General features: G+C 46.7%; 1 protein-coding gene and 1 pseudogene across 1 annotated transcript; one reads left to right on the plus strand and one right to left on the minus strand.

The window, feature by feature from the left end:
* Positions 1 to 15,896: 15,896 nt before the first annotated feature.
* LOC116320188 lies at positions 15,897 to 16,863 on the plus strand (annotated as a pseudogene).
* A 4,852-nt stretch (positions 16,864 to 21,715) lies between these two features.
* LOC116329483 (GTPase IMAP family member 9-like) lies at positions 21,716 to 22,739 on the minus strand. The gene is made up of 2 exons (XM_031751510.2): positions 22,655 to 22,739; positions 21,716 to 22,554 (listed from the first exon to the last, which is right to left on the minus strand). The coding sequence occupies exons 1-2, from the start codon at positions 22,737 to 22,739 to the stop codon at positions 21,716 to 21,718; spliced, it is 924 nt and encodes a 307-aa protein (XP_031607370.2).
* Positions 22,740 to 23,843: the final 1,104 nt, after the last annotated feature.

A 23,843-nucleotide genomic window follows, 5' to 3' on the forward strand; every position in this document is an offset into this window, starting at 1 on the left:
TTACAAACTCAAAATCCTTCACTCAGGTTAGGGAATTAAAAGAAAAGGTTAGTCATATCATATTAGGTACATGCTCCGGACTTTCAAACCTGTGTTTAAGGAATGAAATCAAATTAATCATCATGTCAACTCTTTTCTTGGCTCCATCCACAGCCTGCATCCTTGGAACGTCCTAGAAACAAAAACCTGTGTGTTAACCAGAACTTCACATTTCATACTCAGTTTCCCCACTTATGATCCAACCTGTGTTATAAAAGAAAACTTAAAACAGAACAATTATCAGTCATGTGTCCAACCTTAGTCCAGTCTTTTGTCAGTGTCCAGTCGGTCCAACCTATGGTCTGCCTGGTCCGTCCATTCACCTGTCCATTCCCACACATTCACTCACACGCATTAACATCGGGTATTGGTAGACTTCCGCACAAATAATCAGATTTTCCACTTTCAGCAAACTCAGTTTATTTATATAATCATTTATTTTATTTGTACTTGTTTCTAGGAGAATAGTTCTTTATACTTTTGGACTGGATTGGCTCGCTGCAATCCTTTTAGACAGGGACTCACAATCTGATCAGATCCCCACACGTGGCCTCTTTCCTTCGCCCATTGTAATCTGGAAAAGGTCACCTTATTTTTTGTTCTCCTGAGACTTTTGTCAGCGCTGTTATTCATTCTTTTGCAGGCCTGCTTAGAACAAAAATGAGAAAGAAAGAGAGCTGATTATTAGCTCATCAAAGTACAAAACAAAATCACCTGACAGGTTCTTTTAAGTGCACTGTTACAAAAACTATGGGCCCTTTTAGACATGTCCATGTTTATCAGAACTCCCTCTATTAAAATGAAAAACAGCCCCAAAAAATCTTAAACCATCTTAAATTTCACCCATTCAATGCACTGAAAACCTTGTCAAAAGCTGCACCGTTTTACACACAACCATGTCCCCTTTGACACTTCACCATACTTAGATTCAGCCTAAAATATAAACACGTTATAACAATGTGTCAACACTAAATTATAAATTTCCTGTCCAAATCCGCACCTCTGAACAGTCTACTTTGCTTCCCTTCCTTAAGGCCTCAATCACACACACAGGAAGCTCCTCTGCGTCACTCACTCCAGCTAATTTACATACTGAATCATATCTCCACAAGTAAACTTGGCAAGAGAAATACATGTTTAAAACTTATCACATTATTCAATTATTCTCATCTTCTTTCTATACTAATCACTTGCTTTGATCAATCAGTGCAAGAGCACTCCTAAGTCACTCTTTTAGACTACTTTAATCCTTTCTCTTTTGTTTTTTGTTTTCCATCACTCACTCCCTTGTCATACAGCTACTTTTGAGTTATTCCACAACTCTATTTTATCCAAGTGTGTTTTAAGTGTATTTTCTTCAACATTCACACCATTTTAACACTCATGAAATTAACAAGCTGATTGAATTACATTTTTTGTGTTCTTAGCTAGGTTTTAATCACTATCTATGCATTAATCTTCATGAGCTTATCTCTGTAAGGTTAGTACATTTTCTGTTTGTATGTGTGATTTTTACAAATGTTTCTTTGTGATCTTTGTGATCTTGTAAATGTTTCTTTTGCAGTGTTTCAGACTCCTTTTGACAGGGTGTGTTTTCTCTCTTCGGCTCATCACTGGTCATTGTTAATGACATTTCCCCTCCGCCTGTGCCCAGCGGCTGTACCCTTTAAGTCCCATCTCCTCCAGTGACTCCAAGGTCACTCAGGGACCTAGGTTCAAGCAATCGTGACTGCGCCTTGCCTTAGGTTGTCCCAGGGTTTCGAGGTGGGATCTTACCTGTCATGGGCTGTCCAGCCTTCCATGCTCGCCTCATACAGGGGGCCAACTGGGCAAGGGTGTTATCAGGTCTGGGGACACACTGGTTCTGGAAATTAAAGGAGTGTAAACTGCTTTCTTTATTTCATGTGTGTATTAACTTTCCAACAATAATTGTCATTATTTCACATGTAACAGTTTGTGTACGTGCGTTTTCAATTCATTAATGTAATTGTTAGTTCATGTATTTATTTCTCTCGGTCTGTCTCTTTTCTAAAACCTGTAATTAATATAATTTTATTACTTTATTACTTTTCTTAAAACATGCATTCGCTTCATCTTCTTAGAATTTAGGGTCTGTCTATTTCTCTTGGAGCTCCCCTGACATCATCAGTCACACACACACCTTCCTCTCACAAACACAGCAGCACAGCATTTCCTGTTTCTCTTTCCTGTTTCTACAAATTAATCAAACCCTTGTTTTTTCATATTTACAGTCTACAAACCCTCTTTAGTTTTACTAAGTCTTGGTCTAAAAACAATACACCCTCTTCTCACACACATTTTTAAATATATTAAGTTTTTTCATTTGTCAGTTTTTGTGACATCATTCACCCAGTTAAAATCCCTCAAAATACGCTTTCCTAAGAGTATTTTACAGGCATGCTTTTCAAACTCAGAAAGAGCAAATGAAATAAGAACAATTGAAACCTCTAATCCTTCTCACAGCACACGCATAACTGGAAAAATAAAACACCACAGCCTTTATTTCTGAAGAGAGGTTACTACTGAAAGTAATATGTTAGTCTTAAGTATATACAATGCACTCCGTATATATATATATATAACTCAAAACTCAGTCAATTACTATACATCCACTACAGCAACTCAAAACTTTATTTATAACCCTCTACACTGTAAAATGTAATATTGTGTTTAATTAAAAATATTAAATAGGCTGAACTCAATTTTTATCAATTTGTTATTAGAACTCAATTTAAATAAGTTACCAGTACTTTTTATGCAAAAACGCTGATAAACTCCATTTATTTGAGTTGTCTTAACTTAGAAAAACTAAGTAAGCTGGAAGTTTTGCTTCTCAGTGCGGAAGGATGAAAGATGTGTTTTGAAAATGCCACGTGACTACCGTCCTCCTCCCTCGCGGATCAGTCCGCATGTTCATGGTGCATTTTTATGGAATATGTTGAGCAAACCTGGAGAAGCGTCAGCTCAAGATATTATTGTTGTCATTGCTGTGGATCTTTACCTGATACACTGACTTGGTGAGTAAATGTTTACTCTTATTCAAACTGATTTTGTGGCTTCTCTTAGTTTAGCACCAGGTTTAAAATCTTGCTAGCTAGTTAGTGTTAGCCTAGCGTTGCTGCTGCCGCTGGGCTCGTCTTACTTAAAAATTAACACCACAGCCTTAAAAGCCTTACATAAAACTATGTGGTGAAATTTTCTGTTGATTGTTTGAAATAAATAAGTGAGATAAGAGCCCAGACAAAATTCTTCGGGAGGTGCAGCCGTTAGGGGTGGGGTGGGGGTGGATAACAGAGCTCTCCGGCGTGGAAGCACTTTTGCAAATATGTGATATTTTGATAAATTAAGTAGATATTTGAGCATTACATAGCTACATTGTCGCCTGAAAATATCTTAAAAGGTTATTTTGTGACCCAGAAAGGGTAGTCTGGGGAAAAGGAGGATCGCATTTGTCGGCCACGGTTGTCGGAGCCTGTGCGTGCTTGTAAGCGCCGCAATGGCGGAGGAGCCGCTGAAAAACTTATTACTTTTTCTGGGTCACAAAATAAACTTTTAAGATATTTTCAGGCGAGAATGTAGCTGTGTAAATTTCAAATATCTGCTCGATTTATCAAGACATCACATATTTGTAAAAATGCTCCGGCGTTTTCGGAGACGCTTTTTTTTTTTTCATGCTTTGTGGCAGCTTTAGAACATCTGTGGCATCTATTAATGTCAAATCTAGCCTTTATTTAACAACATAAGCAAACTCTATGTTACAATGGTTGCACAGCCATTAAGGATCAAATCAGTTTCTGAAAAATGTTCTGTTTTTTCTCCCTCTGCTTGCTTCTTACTGTCTTTGAGGCTCGGGACCAGCACTCCTGTTGTTGGACAGAAAGACATCAACTCAGTGGTAAGTATTTTGGTTTTCCAATATATTAGCAACTGTCAGTGACATTTATATTAATCAGGCTGAACTTTAATCATACTTTAGATCAGCCTGTTTTACTTGTTGTTTTATTTGTGCTTTGGTTTGGGGAAGTTGTTTCTTTACTGATCTTTTCCTGTCTTCTGTTGTTAGACTTGAGATATGACTGCACTATGCTGTTGCTGGTGACCACAGTTAATTCTACAAGACATGCTGTGTAAGTAAACAAACAACAACAGTTTGGTCTGCATTTCTTGAAAGATCACATCCCCAAACTTAGTTTAGAGGGTCTACACTGTATATAGTGAAGTCTGCAAGTTTTCTAACAGCAAAATCTGTTTTGTGCCCAAAATCATTTTGCACATCATTAGAATGAAAGTTATTGGTAAATGGCTCAGAGTTTATATAGCGCTTTTCTGGTCCCTAAGGACCCCAAAGCGCTTTTACATATCCAGTCATTCACCCATTCATACACACATTCACACACTGGTGATGGCAAGCTACGTTGTAGCCACAGCCACCCTGGGGCGCACTGACAGAGGGGAGGCCATGTTTGCATAGCCCTTTTTAAAATGATGCTTTCATGACATTATTGTGTGTTGGGTGGTGGTCAGGGTTATCCAGACTGACAATTTGGGACATTGAATGTCACCTCTCCGGGGGAGGAGCCTGAGATTGTCTAAATTGGAGTCTGTTTTATACCAAATGCAGAAAAAAATGTTTTAAGAAAGCAATTAAGTTCATGTTCCAAAAATATGATTGTTTGCTTGCAGGACAACAGGAGAGATGAGTCCTCCGTCACAGATGGTGTGGTCAGTGAAGATGGTCGCCTGCAGGTTCAAGCTCATTGCATCTCCAACCCACATCCACTGCCACTGTACTTAAGGGAAGTTAAAGACTTTCTTCTGCACTTACATTTGGATCACCTCGATCCATGACAGTCATTCAGGCAGTAATGCCTGGACTGGAAACAAGCATCCTTAAAATAATACAACATTCCAGCTCATGTGTTGGAATGGAAAACAAATGCGTTGTTTAAATTAGAGACTGCACTTGTGACAGAACAACAAATATTTTATTTTGATTATATAAGTAATGTAAGTACAAAACAAACTTGTGGTAGGCCTAAACTTATTTTCAGAATAATTAAATCTGAGACTTTGTTTCATTGTAAGATTATAACAGTGATGGCAATATAATTGTTTGTTGTTCAGCAGAACAGTGTCCAGTATGTTGGCTGTTATACTTTGTTGTGTTTGAAAATAAAAGTTGGGCTGATTTTAACATCACTACAAAAATTGTTGTTAATTATTTTTAAAAATATTCATGGTACCACAAATTGTTTTTCATTTAGTTGAACTTAACATGTTTGTCAGTAGGTAAACAATTAGTATTGTACAGTCAGAAATATCAAGTTATTGTTAATACTGCAAGTCTGCAGTATTATGTCTGTTAGGACAACTAATGTATAAGTTGTCCTAACAGTCATCTTAAGTAAGCTTTACTTAGTTTTTTTGAGGCAACGAGTTTCCATAATTTTTACTACTTAAAAAAAAAAAAAAAATTATGGAAATTCGTTGCCTATAAAGTTTTTAAGATGACTGTTAGGACAACTTATACATTAGTTGTCCTAACAGTCATCTTAAGTAAGCTTTACTTAGTTTTTTTGAGGCAACGAGTTTCCATAATTTTTTTGAGTTCTGGGAACTAACAAGGCTGTACAGTGTACTCAAAATGAGTAAGTTGCCCTAACTTGGTCATCTTACGTAAACTTGATCCAATTTTTTTGAGTTCTGGGAACAAATGAGCTTGTACAGAGTACTCAAAGTAAATAAGTTGTCCTAACTTAGTCATTTTTAGCTAAGCTTTACTCAATTTTTTTGAGGCAACGAGTTTCCATAATTTTTTTGAGTTCTGGGAACTAATTAGATTTTACAGTGTAATAAACATAAATGGCGTCTTACACACACGCATTCAACAATGTTTGCAGCCGTACTTGTGAAACCAACTGTGGTTTAAGCAGTTCACAGCTTCTTAATTTGCATTTTATTGCCTTCTAGGACATTCTAGTCTCTAATTCCTCTGTTTTCATGTTATCTCCGTTTGGCACACACAAACACCACAAACACACACTCCCCCTAAAAACCCACAAAAACCCATAAGAAACTTCATTCATTTATTTATTATTATCTTAAACCCTTAAGATATTTTGCTGTGTTTCCTCTGTGGCCGCTGCAACCTATATTAACATAAAGCCAAAATTTAAACAGTCTGTCAAATATAACTCCTTATATATTATAGAACTGGAAGAAAAACCACTCACAATGTGCTAAACCCCTCCTTAGCCCAACAAACATCAAACAACTTACACCTATATGTATCACTCAAAGTCAACAACAATACATTAGAAACACCAAATGTAACTGTATATATATCTCAAACTGAAACAAAACCCATCTAAAAATCCTAAAACATCTTACTTGGACACACCAAAAGAGAGATCACTTACAGACATCTTTATTAATGGAATTATTTCAAAGTCAATTTCAGTTTTCAGACCCCAAATAACGGTCATAAGTGTCAACATTTTATGTATCCTATCTCAAAACCCAGCAAAAAGTCATACAGTCATGGCAAGAAATAAAACTTTACTTACAGTATTGTAATAAACAAAACCAGCATCTTAAATACAGGCATTCAGCAATGTGTAACAATCTCTATGAACTTCCTAAAACTCTAGGGACTTTGCAGCTGCCTCATTTGCATTTTCACACACACTCCGTCTAAAAATGGCCTCAGCACTTCAGCTCAGTGCTGGGTCAGACTCCTTTTGACACCAAACCTCTTACTCTATATTACACATATACACAGACGTCTTTTAATTACAATAACAACAATTATCAGGCCTGAGATTGCACAACCTACAGAATTTTGACAAATTTAAATTAACCCTCCAAGGGACAAACTCCAAGTTTTTTATAATCAATTACACAGTATCAGTTCTAAACTGTATCTGGTCGAATCCCTAAGGTCCCTAACACAATTTAAAAGCGTCCAACGCCCAAGCTCCAAGCTTTACTACCCAAAAAAGTGCAAATACCGTTCTAAACGGTAAACTGATCCAATCAGTAGCTGTTTTGGACCGTCCTCAGTTGTCCACGATTGCCAATCGGACTATCCCTTCCCAAGGAAAATCCTGACCGTCGTCAGGAAATTTGGAGCATCACCTCCGAACAATGCACTTCTTAGCAGTCCAACTGCCGTTCTACAGAAATTTACCTTAATTTAAAACAACCATCATAACTTCACATTAAGTATATGACCGAAGCCGGTCCAACCGTCTCACCAATTAAAAATAACCAATTACCTATTCTTCTAAATTCACTTAACAGTCCAACTGCTTTAAATACACTTATTCTCTTTACTCTTTACTTATTTTCTCTTATTCTCTTTACTTATTTTCAACGTTTCATTATCAGTACTTCAACTTCAATTCTCATGAGATTTTCACCAAAATCAAAACAGACCTTTATCAGTAATTTCAGTGAGTAGACTTTAATTTCCCATGTCCAATCTGGCACATTTTGGAAATAATTCAACAGGTAGTGCCTTACCTTTGAATAAGCCGGCTTATGTCCACTCACTTCGACCACTGACTCGTGTCTGCCCGTTCGAGCGCCTCGGACCCTCTCGGTCTCAATCTCCAACTGTCTCTCCCCCTCAACCCCGGCCAATGCACCAAATGTTAAGGGTTCGAAATTGAGGACGAGAGTAAAACAACCATGGTCCAGAAGAGGTCGATCAAACAATTGATTTTAATGAATACACGCAGCGTGGGGAGATGTAAACTGCAACACATCAGTTGTAAATCCCCACCCAAAAAATACACTTCAGATTGCTTTTATAACATCAGGGTATTATGACGCCCCCTCATGCGTTTACAAGCACATAATTTGCATCTTAAGAACATTCTTTGCCTCTTCTACAGACAGTGATCAATTTTAAGAGATAAATGCAGACACAGAAGTTCCCCTTTCTGGCATCCTCTTTCAAATATGGTGATGATCTCAGGCCTTTGAGGTCCCCATGGACTGGACAACTTCTTCTGTCACCTGTTGGCAAGCAAGCTCTAGTGCAGCAGGTTGCTGAATACATTCAGGCCTTTGCTCAAGCCTGCTTCTTGATTATATGTATTATTACAAATGCTTGTTATGTGGTTTAATGCAATGTTCATTAATACAATGATAATGCCAATAATAAGTATAAGTAGCAGTAAAATATTCCTTATTCCACAGTGTATATATGCTTGCTCACACAGTATGCTTCCTCTGGCTATGCAGTCCGGTTACATCAATACTACTGAAATAATTAATCAGAAATTAACTAAATGATTGAATTTTAGTAATTTTTGTAGTAATAGGGGTACTATTTGTAGTATTGGATGTTATTTGTACTTGTACTATTTCTTTCACTTTACTTTAACTTTCACTTTATTTCTGAAGCACTTTAAAATAACATAACAGCTGACCAAAGTGCTGTAGAAAAAGAAAATTAAAAAAATAGAAAAAAAGACCACACACAAAAAAGAGTTACTCAGTACAGGTACATAGAAAGGGTAAGAAGTTTAACACAGATGACAACTCACACTGGGTTAAAAGTCAAGGAGAAAAGGTGTGTTTTAAAAACAGCAAGCGATGGAGCCTGCCTGACCTCCAGAGGCAGTTTATTCCAGTTATTAAGAGCCAAAAGTGCAAAGGCTCTGTCTCCTCTGGATTTATAAAATGTCTTTGGTACAGTCAGATATCCATTCTTTATCTTATGCTTATCCAATTCAGGGTCCTAGGGGGCTTGAGCATATCAGTTTGGCTTGTTCGTTAATATAGTTATATATATGGCTGTGGTGGCATCTACATATGTAAATATGCAAAAGTGGTCTTTTATATATCAGTAGAAAAGAACTCTACAGCTGTGGCAGTTTACTGACTGAAATAACTGTCAAGCTGTTAACTTCCAAAAAGTGGTGTACAACAAATAAAAAAGGATAAATTAGCTTGTGAACAGATGAGCTAACTTAATTTACCTTAAACCTTCTTAGTTCGAGCTCTCATAAATAACAGTTAAGATGGTGGCACCTCGTGGTATTAACCAAAGATGACAACTTCTCAATATCAACTCATCAATTCACTTCTCAAATATTACATATATTTGAGATGTGAGGACAAAATAATATTCATTGATTATACTAAATTGGTAAAATGTATTGTGAATTTAAATTTAAGGCCAGTACCTTATGATTAAAATCAGCTGCGCATTTGTTAATCAGGTCAGTGATAAGACCAAAGGAATCTAACATGTTGCACATACATGTTTCCTTACCTAAATTTAATCAGACTTACAAGAATGCCTATATTTACACATTTGGTGCATCAGAGAACATTTAAGAACAGTACAAGCAGGAAACTACTCAAATACACACAACATGAAGTACAGCATTCACACTACCACCTGAATAGCATCTGAGCATCTTCAGCTTTTACAACTACAGCTCAGCCACCTGTCTTTTATAGCAGGCCTCACTGCCATCTTGTAAACCTTACCTTTGACACTTGCATCTGTTCTTCTGTCACAAATCATCCCTTCAATTAGCTGATAAAACAGTGTTTTTCCCCACATTTGTCTTAACCCTTGTGCGCCCGCCTGTTCTCGGGGCGTGGGTCGTGGAGCCCCCCGAGGGGCGTGTGTGTTATTATGATGGTGGTGGTGGTGGTGATGGTGATGATGATGATGGTGATGATGATGATGGGGGGGGGTCGCTAGGACCCCCTCGGGGCATATGCGTTATGATGATGTTTAGGGTGGGGTGGTCGCTAGGACCCCCTCGGGGCATATGCGTTATGATGATGATGATGATAGTGGGGTCGCCAAGACCCCTCGGGCATATGCGTTATGATGCTGTTTAGGGTGGGCGGGTCGCTAGGACCCCTCGGGAACACGTGCGTTATGTTCATGATAGTGGGGTCGCGGGACCCCCTCGGGGCATGTGCGTTATGATGCTGTTTAGGGTGGGGCGGGTCGCTAGGACCCCTCGGGGCATATGCGTTATGATGATGTTTAGGGTGGGGTGGGGTCGCTAGGACCCCCGGGAGCATGTGCGTTATGATGATGATAGTGGGGTCGCTAGGACCCCTCGGGCATGTGCGTTATGATGTTTAGCGTGGGGGTCGCTAGGACCCCTCGGGGCATGTGTTATGATGATGATGATAGTGGCGTCGCTAGGACCCCCTCGGGGCATGTGCGTTATGATGATGATAGTGGGGTCGCTAGGACCCCTCGGGCGTATGCGTTATGATGTTTAGTGTGGGGGTCGCTAGGACCCCCCTCGGGCGTATCGCGTTACGATAATGATAGTGGGGTCGCTAGGACCCCCTCGGGCGTATGCGTTATGATGATGATGATGATAGTGTGTGTGTGTGTGTGGGGGTGTCGCTAGGACCCCCTCGGGCGACGTCTGCTATTTAATCGCAAAAGTCCTCAGAACGCCGGCTAAAAGCGAGGCGTGGCGCTCTGCATTAACCTGCTCTCTAGTATAATCTCATTCTCCAAGCGCATAAACAACTCACATGAAATGTTGTAGTCTTTGTTTATTGGCGACAATAAAAAAACAATCACGAACAAAACCATACAGCATTTGTGTTCTTTCAGGCAACGAACGGCACGCGCGTGCACTCGCTTTCACACATCGGTCGGTATTATCTTGCGCAGAATACGTTCAGAGACCGTCTTCGTCTTCTCGTCCTTCTCCTTCGTGTAAAAAGGATGATCATCGGTCTCCTAAAAACGTTTAGGGTGGGGTGGGGGTCGTTAGGACACCCCCCCGAGGGGCGCTCGTGCTACTACGACGTCGGCGGCGTCTGGGAAGCGGCGTTGCGTGAAGCGGCGCAGTTGGGACAGTACTTGACGGCGCAGTTGATGCACACGTGCGCTCGGCACTCGCGGCACAGGATCTTGGTCTTGACGTCTTTGCTCCTGGGACACATGCGGCACCTTCGCCTCTTGACCGGAGAGGAGTCGCGCGGCGTAGCGTCGGCACCGTCGGCCTCGGTAGCAGTGGTAGTAGCAGTAGTAGTAGTAGTAGTAGCAGCAGTAGTACCTCGGGCTGCGACTCGGCCTCCTCCTCCTCGCGCTAACGCCCTGGCTTCGATCATGGGGCGCGCGAGCGCTTTGCCCAGCCGCTCGAGGAAGAGCCTTCGTCTGTTGAGCTTGCCCGCCATCCAGTCGGGGTGAATTTCCCTCCAGAGCACGAACGCGTTGTAGGCCGCCACGTCCACCATGTTGTGGAAAAGGGCCACGGGCCACCTGCAGGTCTTTCTCCTGCAGCTGTACGTGCTCACGACCTTGTCCAGGTTGTCGACGCCTCCCTTGGTGCGGTTGTAATGCAGCACCAAGGGAGGTTTTCCGCCGGCGTCGCCGTTGCTGCTGCTGCTGCTGCTGCTGCTGCTTTTGCCGTTGCCGATGCGGCGGCGGCTATGCCGGGGCTCGGGCCGGAGCGGCGGTGGTAGCGAGGAGCGGTGGTGAGGAGCAGCACGTTCTTGTTCTTTTTGGCCACGTAGGAGAGGATGATCGTGTCTGGCCCTCTTCCTCCTCCTCCTCCTCCTCCCTCTCCTCGTGGCGCGGAGCCGGCGAGTACTACGGATTCCACGGAGCCCACGGCCCTGCCCTTGACGCAGCGCAGCTCCCTGGGGATCTCGGGTCTGTTCGCTCGCAGGGTGCCCAGCACCGTGTGGCCTCTTTCGCGAAAGAGCCTGTCGGCGAGCTCGCGCGAGGTGAAAAAGTTGTCGCCACGTGACGTTGCGCCCCGGCGGCAATCCCTCGGTGAGGTCCAAGACCACTCGGCGGCCAGGTGTTTTCGGGAGGGCGGCGCTTGTCGGGCTTGCCGGTGTACACTTGCATCTTCCACAGCGTAGCTGGAGCGCGCGTCGCACGCCACCCATATCTTGATCCCGTACCTGGCCGGTTTGCTGGGCATGTACTGTCTGAACGGACACCTTCCTGATGATGGCGAGAGAGAGAGAGAGAGAGAGAGAGAGAGAGAGAGAGAGATTGAGAGAGATTGAGAGATGTGGGAAAGTGTGGGAGATTGGGGCAGAAACGCAAGAAGAGATGTGAGTTTGACAGAGAACGCGCTTGCAAGCGTGGAAGATATACAGTCATGCAAAAGCACACACGCAGAACCCGACGACAACAATGCCCAGAAAGCTAGCGTTGTCGCCGTTCCCCGCTCCTCTTTCTCCTCTCTTCCCCCAGTCACGCACACACGCACACACACACACACACACACACACACACAACACGCACCACGTACGTACCTCTGAACGGCACCAGTCTCTCGTCGACGGTGACCTCCGGTCCCGGTCGGTACATGGCCGGCAGCCTCGCGCACCACTCGTCCCACACGGCTCTGATGGGGGCCAGTTTGTCGTAGCCGCCGCCGCCGCCCTCGCCTCGCACGGCTCGTCTGGCCTCTCTGTCGTCGAAGCGCAGCGCGCTCGAGTAGGCTCGAAAGGTCTTGAGCGGCATCGCGGCCCTGAACACGGACCTGCCGCCTCGGCGTCCCACAGGCTCTCGAGGCCTCTCCCGGGACCTGTACCGCCCGGCGAGCACGAGCAGCCCCACGTAGGCCCGGAACTCGACGCGGCCCATGGGCTTCCACCCGTCGATGGCGGGCCTGCGCCTGTCCGCTTCCAGGTTGGTCATGGCGATCACCGAGTCCTCTATCTCCGGCGGGAAGTAGGCCATGAACGCGGAGGCCTCGTCGTGCGCAGCCGCAAGGGCCTCTTCGGTGGGGCCTCGTCCTCGCGGCTCGAGGTCGTCGTCGTCGTCGTCTTCTTCTTCTTCTGCTTCTTCTGCTTCTTCTTCATAGTCTTTGTCTTCATAGTCTTTGCCGTCTTCTTCGTAGTCTTCGTCGTCTTCGTCGTCATCTTCATAGTCTTCGTCGTAATCGTCGGCTACATCTGCGTCGCGAGTTTCACCGACAGCGCCGTGGCCGCGATCGCGCCCAGGATCATGAACGCCACCTGCAGCACGGCCGGCGTCCTCCTCTTGCCAAATCTCCCAAGTCCCCGCCCGGTTCAGCGCCTGCTTCTTCCTCTCCCGGTTCAGCGCCTGCTTCTTTCTCTCTCCTCTCGGCGGTTCGACTCGCCTTGCGAGCCGCCGTCCTGGCAGAGTTGCAACGCCGTTTCGTAGTTGTGAGCCTCTTCCGCGTAGGACCTATGGGGATCCGCCACTCCATCGTTTTCGTCCTCCCGATCCTCCGAGTACCGCTCCTCGTCTGCGAGCGTTCGGGCGGTCGAGTCGTTATCCTCCTCGGCCTCTTGCTCTTCTTCCTCGGTCTCTTCCTCCTGATCCTCCTCCTCCGAGTTCTCCTCCTCCTCCGAGTTCTCCTGTTGTTGTCGTCGCCGCCGCTGCTCTTGGTCTTCCTCGACCCCTAGCCCTCGATAGTGGCGTGGCGGTCGCAACAACCCAGACACCGGAGCTGACCCCGCGTAGGCCAAAACCGTCGGCGATGTTGACGGTGATGGTGAGGAGGACGAGCACCGTGACACCGACGGCGAAAGCGCTACGCCTGTACCGCCGAGCTTAGCGCTCTTTCGCTCCCACGGTCTAGTGCGTGACATTGCCTTTGTCTAAGGAGACCCCCTTGTTGTCGTCGTTGGCGTCGGCGTCGCCCTCCGTAACCAAACACCAACACGCTTAGTACCCACCATCTGCTTTCTTATCATCTCGCCGCGAGACTCGCTCTGCTTTCGCTAGGGTGTTCCTCGAGACACACGCACACACACACACACACACACACCGTACTCACTCTATCCTTCCATCGAGAGCGGTGGTGGGGGGGGGGATCGTGAGACCCCAAACCCCCTTGCTAACTCCACGGGGGGACCCGCGTCCCCCTGGCCGACAGACCGACCGACCCCGCCGGGGAGCATCAGGGTTAACAGCGGCCTCCGCTGGCCGAGCTCCATAGAGCCTGCGCGAAAATGCAGTGATTTCAGCTAGGCGGATCGCGGCTGCCGGCGGAAAGGTGGGGCTCGCGGGGGTACCTGGAGTTGCCTGAGAGTGTCTGGAGTTGCCTGAGGGTACCTGGAGTTTCCTGAGAGTGTGTGGAGTTGCCTGAGAGTGTCTGGAGTTTCCTGAGAGTGTCTGGAGTTGCCTGAGGGTACCTGGAGTTTCCTGAGAGTGTCTGGGTGCCCCGTTTTGTTCTCTGCTTGGCACTGTTGGGATCAGATCGGGGGGGTACTGGGAGACGACCATAACACTGATGTTGTGCACATTTCTCGATGGGGTGCTCGGTCGACAGACAAATTCACTTGTGACACAAACAAACTCACACGAGACAGAACCGCATTTTTACATCCGGCGCTCTTTATTCTTCATCGTCGTGAAATTACATTGCAAAGAATGTGAAAACGCTTGACATGAAAACGTTGTATAAGTTCTTGACTCGGGGTGTATTGCAAAATGGAAGCACACAGTACAACAGCACACGTAGGAAATATCCACCGGTCGGTGGCTGCCTGGGTTATTCTTCGCTGTCTCACCCCTACTGAGAACGGTATATGACCTGGACGGATCCACAAATGCCATCAGACGCTTTGAGACGAAGGGTTGACAGCGGCCGTGTGTAACGGAGACTCAAATACTGTCATGTCGCAGGTCTATAGCATACGTTTGGTGCACCCAAGGACGGAGCTCCCGGACAGCGAGATACGCCGCGTGTGGTTCCTGTGCCGCCCTTGGGCTGAAGACATCATGAAAACACACATGTTATCTGCCAACACGTTGGACAGGATCAAATGCCCGGATGAGTTGGCTGTGATGGCACCCCGTCACATAGACCTCATGGACCTGGAAGACATGAGTGACATGTGCTTAGACGGCTTTAACATGGTGGACTTTTGGTTTCATTGTAAACTGGAGTCGTTCATGGCCGGATGGGCTCGTTGGTACGTGCACGTGGATCGGGTGACTGGTGTGGGATGGGGTGTGACCCTGCTGCTAGATGGCGAGGGCAAGACGGTGGCGGACGCGGAGGTCCTGTCGAGGAAGCTGTGGCTTGCTTACAAGACATACTTTGAATGGCAATGGGTTGTCAAGCAACCTGGGCGGCCGGGGGATACGCGTAAAGCCGACGTCATGTATGGGGAACACGAATACGAAAACCGACGGGATAAACTGCTGTGTGTCTCCATCGAGGGCGAGCGAGGTGACTTTGGACGAGTGGTTGACGATCGGATGACCGCGATGCCGCGTATGGGCGAGGTTTATCGGACCGAATGTCACGAAGGAGAGTGTCTTCTGTGGTGTCACACCAACGACGATGATGATGAGAAGCGAAAGGCATCGACGATTAGGCTGTGGTACCCCGAACAGTAGAACGGGGGGCCAAAGTATGCACTGTATTGTATTGTGTCGGTTTGTTATCATACTGCTTGTAATAATAAACCTACGTGAAACGTTACGTGTTGTTGTCGTGTGTGGGACTCTCATTTCAGTCTAGTCGTCCGCTCTTCCAACACCACAAACACTGACTTACTCCATTGCGGCGAAACACGCACACCCCGCTTCTGCGTTTACCGTGCTGTACTTGTATATATAAAATCACACACATTGCACAACTATAAGTGAGAGACCTCTCAGTTACAGCGTTCGTTTCTCGCAAAGACCGACACACACGTGGGGATGGCTAGGTCTTAGCTGGGTACATGCGGTCGATGTGGAACAGGGCAGCCGGGGGTGGGATTGTCGGCCGGACAGGGAGCTTTGTTGTGAGACGGCGGAAACGTTGGTGAGTTTATTTGCCCGAACACTGGGAGAGTTTGTGATCACTTGCATTTGCACACCGCACATAATTGAGGTAGCTCTTACGATGGACGCGCGGTATGTGTTTTTGTACTTTGTCACGCGTATGCTGACGGTGAATTCGGCAACTCATTCGCTGATCTACATTTATACAGCGCTGTCCGCAGACCTCGGCTTGCCGGGTGTGCACAAGTTTACAGCAATAGGTCTACTGGACGGTAAACCCTTTGACCGTTTTGACACCGACAACCCACGGAAAACCCCCACAACAAACTGGGCTAGACAACACTTAACCACTGAATACTTGGATAAGGGCACGCAGAGTCGACTCAGCAAGCAGCAATGGTTTGGCGTTAACCTAGATGTCGTGATGACTCGGATGGGACACTCGGCGTCCGATGGGGATGTACATGTTCTACAGTGGTTACACGGATGTTATGGGGAAACGAACCCCTCCGAGGAGAGGCTGCGGTTTGTCCGCGGGGTGGATAAGTACGCTTACGATGGTGACGATTTAATGTCTTTTGATTATGTCACGCTGGGGTGGTCAGCTGCGACCGAAGCGGCGAAACCCATCGCGGACAAATGGAACGGTGTGACCGTGTTAACGGAATACACCAACGGCTATTTGCGCGACGAGTGTATCGGATGGTTGACTAGGTTTGTCGCTCATGAGAAACGGCCGAGTTCTCAGTACGGACGACGGTCTCGAGGTCTTTGACATTCTCCCAAACAACGACGACACGTTTCAACGAAGGATCGCTGTGGATATATTACAATCTGACAAGGGGAACTTCACCTGCAGCGTGTTGGAGGAGGACACTGGGTATCACGCTACCAAACACTGGCGCCTGGAGGATCGCAAAACTCTTCGCGCAGTTGCCTGGTCGAACACTGATTTGCTCTGGGCCTTACTGCTGTTTTCGACAATGGTGTTTTTGTGCACTGCTGCTTTGTGTCCAGTGGTGGTGGTGTGCATTATACGAAAGCGGAGGACTGGACAAATTGCAAATCAAACCGATTCTTGTGCGTAACACCACGGCCTAAAAGATGAGACATCTGGAGTTTGATACATAGTGCCTCGTATGCGTGTATGTCCCAATAAATGATTTGTCAATATAACTGCTGTACTGTGGTGTTTACGGCTAACAGCAACATCAGAGTACCCAGACACCATTGATTGTTACTGCATTTTATTTTCTGCAACATAGCATAGACCATAAACCATACCATCTGTGTATACAACACATTGTTTTCACAGGACTGTGCTTTACTTTACATCCTTCACTGCAACAGCATAACAACGCAAGTCTCGATTGCATGGGAGTACATTGACAACAATACAAAAATGTAACAGTATAAAAACACAGCATAAATTTTATACCAACAGTGTAAAATGCTAACCACAATTGCACAGGAGTACACTGACAACAGTGTAAACAGTGGCACTGGTGATTACATGTAATACGTTAGGGTGTATGCATGATGCAAACACATAAGGCAAAATCTTCAGTGTCATTTCTTCCCTAGGCTACAATGTTCATCGCATTGGCCTCCGTTGTATACAAACGTGATACGAAAACACAAGAGTACAATCGTGTACTAGTAGATGGCACACACAATACTTCGTGACCATTGGCATGCTTTATGTGGAATACAAAACCAATATTCAGCGTTATCATTTCTTACGGATTGCGCTGCTGCAAGTTATAGTCCACGTTGACCCTTTTCCTCTTTTTCAAGCACATCCTGCAGCATAGCACACAGCACACGCAGCTGGCTATCGCTACTATAACGACTACAGAGATAGCTATGTACAATCCGTAGGTTACCAAGAATGAGTCTTTGCTGTCTTGATACAAGTCTCGCCCGCTCTCGACGCGAGCGGCCTCTTCTTTCAGAGCAGCAAACACGCTAGAATACTCGACCTCTTCGTCCTCGCTCATGTCATTGTCGATAGTCTTCTCCTCCTCTTCGGTCAGAGGGTGACCCGTGAGCTCAGCCAGAGCTGTGAGTCCGCCGTTTACGTCTTTCGCGTAGAGGCTGTTTCCCACTTTGATTATCTGCTGAATGGTCGCCAGTTTCTCCTCGGGCACCCCTACGGATTTGGCGAACTTGACGATGACATCTTTGTTGCTGACCACAGCGGCTCCTATGGCTTTGGCTGCCCCCTTTGCCTTATCGGACGTTGCAATCCTTTTGACGGCCTCCAGCTTCTTCTTCAGCTTCTCTGCCGCCGAGGCCTTCGTGTCGATCCTGTACACACCCTTGGCTACCGCAACTTTGCCCGAGCTGACCTTCGTCGAGCCCGCGTACACCTCGCAGTTTGTCGAGGAACACTCTTGGCACAGCTTCACCAGGCACTCTTTCAGCGTCTGCGCGGTTTGGCATTGAGCGGCCTGTAGGGTTTCTGTCTTGGGGCATCTGTATGACACTTTGGCCTCGGTCGAGCCGTAACTCGTCAACTGCAGCCCTTCCAGGCTGGAGGTGAGGATTCTACTGTTGTCGTCCTTTTTGGAGTACCCCTTGAACAGCCTGGTGTCGTCGCACTGCTGCACGGCGCAGGCTTTGCACACCAGCTGCTTGTACGTCTTGTACGTGGAAGTGCGGCCCACACTAGACGCGTCCACTGTCGCGGTCTTACCGTTCAGACATTTCGCACTGTAGCTCTTCTTGGTCGAACTGCAGCTGGTGGAGTAGAACAACGCTCCCAAGCACAGGACAGTGTAGACCGCTGTCTTCATAATTGACAAATTAACCGGAGATGCTTCTGCGTGACTCTGATGTCTGCATCTAGAAACGAGCTATGTCCTTAAGCTGTTGCGTTCTCTCAGCAGTGGCAGACTGTTGGGATAAAGCGGCCTGTTTGGGGTAGTATTTAATCGAAGTCACAATGCATTGTTGCCGACCTGCAGCGCTTTTCCTCGTCGACCTGCAGCGCTTTCCTCGCCGACCTGCAGCGCTTTCCTCGCAGACCTGCAGTGCTTTTCTCCCCGACCTGCGGCGCTTTCCTCGCCGACCTGCGGCGCTTTTCTCGCCGACCTGCGGCGCTTTTCTCGCCGACCTGCGGCGCTTTCCTCGCCGACCTGCAGCGCTATTCCTCGCCGACCTGCAGCACGGGACCCTGCTGATTCTGGTCGGCCTGATCGGCCAGGAGATGGTAATAACACCCATGCTATGAGGATGCCTTCTCTGCTAACTGATTGCAGAAATGATGCGCGTTTTGCTTATGCTTCTCTGTGGAACTACTTGTCTGGGCTGTGTGACTGACAGCCTGGGTTGCTGTATGTGTCCTCCGGGCACAGTAATGGCAGCTAGCGGGCGTTGTCGTGATCCGCAGTGTGTACATTGTCGGTTATACGAATACACGGAATTACACAACAGGCTGACTAGGTGTATTTTGCAACCCTACTGCGATGTCAACAAAAACTTTGTGTACCTACAGAACATTTCTTCCAGCAAGAAGTACGCCATGTTTTACTGGGATGGACGTGTTCCCGTTACACAAATACAGGATCGGAATATGAGACAACTGTATGCCAGCAGTTCACCGGACAACCCGCCCTTCTGTTCGCACCTGCAACACTTTGCGTCGCCCTGCGTGCCGTGTAGGACTTCTGGAGAAGAGACGGCGGTTGTCTGCCAAGGGGGTGCGCGTCCTAGATTTGTGAACGGGAACCCCGTGTGGTCTGACACATACGGGCCCAAGAACATTGTGTACAGCCCAAAAGAAGAGCTACAGTGCGTGTGTAAGCCCGGATTCCAGTGCTCTAGCGAAGCGTGTATCACGTGCATTCAACGGGACGAGTCCTCCATTACCGAGGACCCTCTGTCTGCGGACTCTGACGCGAGGACAAGAAACGAGGGGATTGTCTCGGCTGTGTGTGTCCTGCTTGGACTGTCGCTGATATTTGGCCTAGCGTTCAGAAACCGGAGTGAGCTACGACGTGTGTGTGCACACGGTGGCCATGAATGTCGGGTAGGACTATCGGCTGCTAATGACTGTATCATAGGGTTAGTTGGAAGGCTGAGTAGACCGGCTAGAGAGGCTGCCGTGCCCGCTGTCTCGCGTGATGAGATTGTCGTCTTGGACAAGCCCAATTGCACAGGACTGCCCAGTGAGGACGACCAAGTACGTAGGGTCGGTGAGAGGAGGATAGCGGGGGTTCGACTGAATATCGTATTGTATGCTGTTATAGCTGTGACCCTATCGAGCACACTTATAGTTGGAACTCTGTACATAGCGGACCGGTTGCTGATAAACCACTGTGACTCGACCATCTCCGTGTACACCTTTCCGCTGGGCTACGCTGTGACAAGCAAAGGACTGGGGAACTTGGAGGCCGTAGCGCTCTCGGGGTTCTTGCATAGGTGCAGGCAACAAAACGAGTTCACGGTGCCCGCCCGTGTCAAGTTTCACAAGGCCATCCGGTGTCTGAGAGGTAGCAGAGAATACAAGAGAGCATCAGCTGAGGCGTCGCAGACCAAGCAATCGCATGGCACCAAGGACTCTAGCTCTGGTCACGTAGAAGCGTCGGGGTCCTTTGCTGGTGTAACGGCCTCGGCCGAAGTGACGTTCAGTAAGACCGATGCCGTGGAGAGGTCGATGGAGAGGACGGTAGCTTCGAGTAACAGAGTTTCAGTCTCGTCATCGTCATATCAGTGCCAAGTGGGCAGCGCAACCTTCTCGTCCTATGAACCCAGCACCATGCTCCGCGTATCACTGGAGGAGCTTAACCGAGACCCAGAAGGACACATCGATGAGTTCCTGGACACTTGGGGATATGGGTTCGTAAGCTCAGTGGAGGTTGGTGGATATTACAGCTCGTTTGAGGTGTTCTCTACCTGCAACAAGGACGCTGAGAACAGCTTAGACGATGCTGCTGAGCGCTGCAGAGACAGCGGAGCAAAAGTCGAAGTCTCTGGCTTTGGCGGTGGAGCCAGCGCCGGTGGTAGCACGTCACGGTGTAACACGGAAGGGCTGTCAGAGTATCAGAAGAAAGCACTGTCGTCTATATCCAAACAGTCTCGATACGTGCAGATAGGAGGGGACGATCTCGGGGGAGAGGACGAGTGGGAGAGCACGCTCAAGATGAACCCGTACCCTCTGAGGGTACGCATTACCCCGATTTTCAACATAAAGGGTATGTCTCCGAGTGCTGTCAAGTTGCTAAAGCTCAAGCTTCAAAACGTTCAGCTCTACCCAGACGAGTTTTTAGCCGAGCAAGTACCGGACATAATGCCTAGGCGTTGCTGACGGGGGGGGGGTACAAAGAGGATATTTCATGCTCTTTTCATACAGTGTATTTTTGTATAAACCACGACCACGATAAGTCTATTTTACTTGTGATATAAAACTGTATATGTAACCTCAACATGCTGCTGTATTCGTGAATAAACAAACGTACGCTGTGATCTTGTACGGAGTTTTCATTTGACATTTGGTGTATGCAGTGTGTGTATATATTTTCGTATAAACCACCACCACGATAAGTCTATTTTACTTGTGATTTAAAACTGTATATGTAACCTCAACGTGCTGCTGTATTCGTGAATAAACAAACATACACTGTGATCTTGTACGGAGTTTTTCATTTGACATTTGGTGTAAAAAGGAATCAAACCCAGCTCAGTGTATGACTGTGTTTCGACAAAAATGGAACGGTCTAAAGACCCACACAGTAACAGTATGTTTCCACCTTTATTGTACTGCACAGATACCACATGATCCACACAACAAGGACAGAAACAGACTCCTAATATCGGTCGATATCTTGTGTATCCATTTGGTGAAGAACACCGATTCTCAGCATACCGTCTTCAGTAAGCAGTTCTACCAAAACAATCTAGCGTGTGATGGCAAACTGACTAATGTAGTTAGCCCACCTAACTGAACATGGCCACAGAACAATTAAACTGAGAATACCCAAGCGCCCCACCGATCCCCATTAGCACATAAGAGGACAAGTATGCCCCTGCTCCAAATAATCCCAGAGACGTAAGACCGAAGAATCTACACCATTCCCTTGTCTTAATCATCTCTTCATGCTCTTTTCGCATTTGGTCTTGCTCTTTCCTCTTACGCTCCCTGTCTCTTTCGAGTTTCTTCTGAGCTGCCTTGTACATATCGTTGCTGTAGTGCTCACCTCCGTTGAATTCTACCATGTCCTCTATTTTACTCAACAGAGTATCCACTTGGGTTTGGTTTACTCTCTGAGTGTTGCTCAGCGTGTGGTACCTTCCGCCACACTGGTTTATCACTCTTTGTAGCTCTTTGCTTTCCTTCACGTAGTCTCTCACCGATTTACCCTTTAGCAAGTCACCGTGTGTAAACAAGACCAAGGTGTACGTGAAAGCGTCTTCTCCGAAGTTGTCTCGAATCCACTTTATGCTGCTCCGCTCCTCTTGTGTGAACCTAGACTTTAGGCTGATTACCAAAAGGAATCCGTGCGGTCCGGGTACCGACTGTTCGACACACTCCTCGATCTTTCTTTTCACATCGTATTGTGTTTTGGCTGTGTCGAACAACCCCGGAGTGTCGATCACAACGACTTTGGCGCCGTCTCTGTCCACCTCCTTCTTCACACAGCCAACGGTGACGGACTCGGGTGACATGTCCTCCTTGAAAGTGTTGCTATCGCCGAGTATAGTGTTACCAGACGCGCTCTTGCCAGACCCGGTCTTGCCCACGAGAATCAATCTGACGTGCGGACGGGGTGGAGAACCTGCGGGTGACATTCACATTCTCGTAAAGACTCCCATGGACAGCAATGCATTCGTTGTTTGGTGTGTTGTTGTGAGGTAACAAGGCCATTTTACACCCACCTTTGTCATTCTTCTGCTGACACAGAGCGACGCGTCCGCTTAGTGTCAGTGACAAGACAAGTATAAAGGAGATAACTTTTGCCATGTTTCATGCTCGCCGTGAGAGACGCAGTGACCCGCACATAAACTAGGAGTAGCTGGAAGGGGTACCGTGATAATACGTGCTTTTCCGTGAGCACGCCTGAGAACGCATGTACTCTTGAGCTCCACGCTGACCGAGATGACAGGGGATAAGACGTTCAAACTGTACAAGCCTTTGCTCTACAATGGTAGCCCGTGCTGTCATTCCATGGATCGTGAACATAATGTCAACTGTGTACAATGCAAGCAATAAAACGAACGACACTCTGTGTATGTTCATCCTTCATTTATTGTTATTTCACGGTCAAAACACAATACACAATAATAACACCGTATAATGGGTACGGTTCGATGTCACATTCTTCAGAAACAAAGACAGGTCTCCCTCGTTCATTTCTCTGTCTTGCAAATACACCCGGCGCTTAAAGGATGGGTGTTGGAAGTCTGGGCAGTACTGTTTACCACGATACAGAAGAACATATTCATCACGCATCAGATCAGTTCTCCTCCACAGCACACCCGCAATGGCGGTCCTCGTGTATGAACATCGACATGGTAGAATCACAACCCCTTGACCACTCTCAGCTGTGACAACAGCAGGATCGTCCGTGGCGTTGATCAGTTGACAGCACAAAACTAAAAATCACAAAGGGTAACATTTCGATGGTTTGTACGTTTGTGTCACTGTCGTAGTCAAATGTGTTGTTTATGTTTCCTGTGGGGTATATATACACAGACTGTCACACACATCGTACTACATGCATTCCGTCTCTTACAATGCCAGGTACTCATCGACTCACCATACGCCATCCCAGGGTGGCGTTCCCCGACTCTAAGATTGACAAACTCTCTAGATTCTACAGCCCCAGCCTGGACAGAATTATGAAAAGGCACGTGCTCTCGAGCTCAATGCTGACCAAGATGACCGCGGACGAGAAGCCTAACCTGCACACGTTACTGCCGTATATACAGCTTTTGGAGGTGGAAGACCTGGGCGCGCTGATCACGGACGGGTTTCAGCTGTGCCATTTTTGGTTGAGATATTGCATGAACAGGCCTCCCATCTGCCGTGCTTGGTACGTGCAAGTGGATCGCACCGCTGACTTAG

This window comes from Oreochromis aureus, unplaced genomic scaffold (assembly GCF_013358895.1).
Source record: "Oreochromis aureus strain Israel breed Guangdong unplaced genomic scaffold, ZZ_aureus HiC_scaffold_156, whole genome shotgun sequence".
NCBI classification, from domain to species: domain Eukaryota; kingdom Metazoa; phylum Chordata; class Actinopteri; order Cichliformes; family Cichlidae; genus Oreochromis; species Oreochromis aureus.

What these genes read in the sequence shown, in the direction of transcription:
- LOC116329483 (XM_031751510.2), bottom strand. Translation starts at nt 22,739, where the DNA reads ATGGCAAAAGTTATCTCCTTTATACTTGTCTTGTCACTGACACTAAGC. An exon ending in TCAGCAGAAGAATGACAAAG is followed by an intron (nt 22,555 to 22,654) that starts GTGGGTGTAAAA and finishes TGTCACCCGCAG; the next exon opens with GTTCTCCACCCCGTCCGCAC.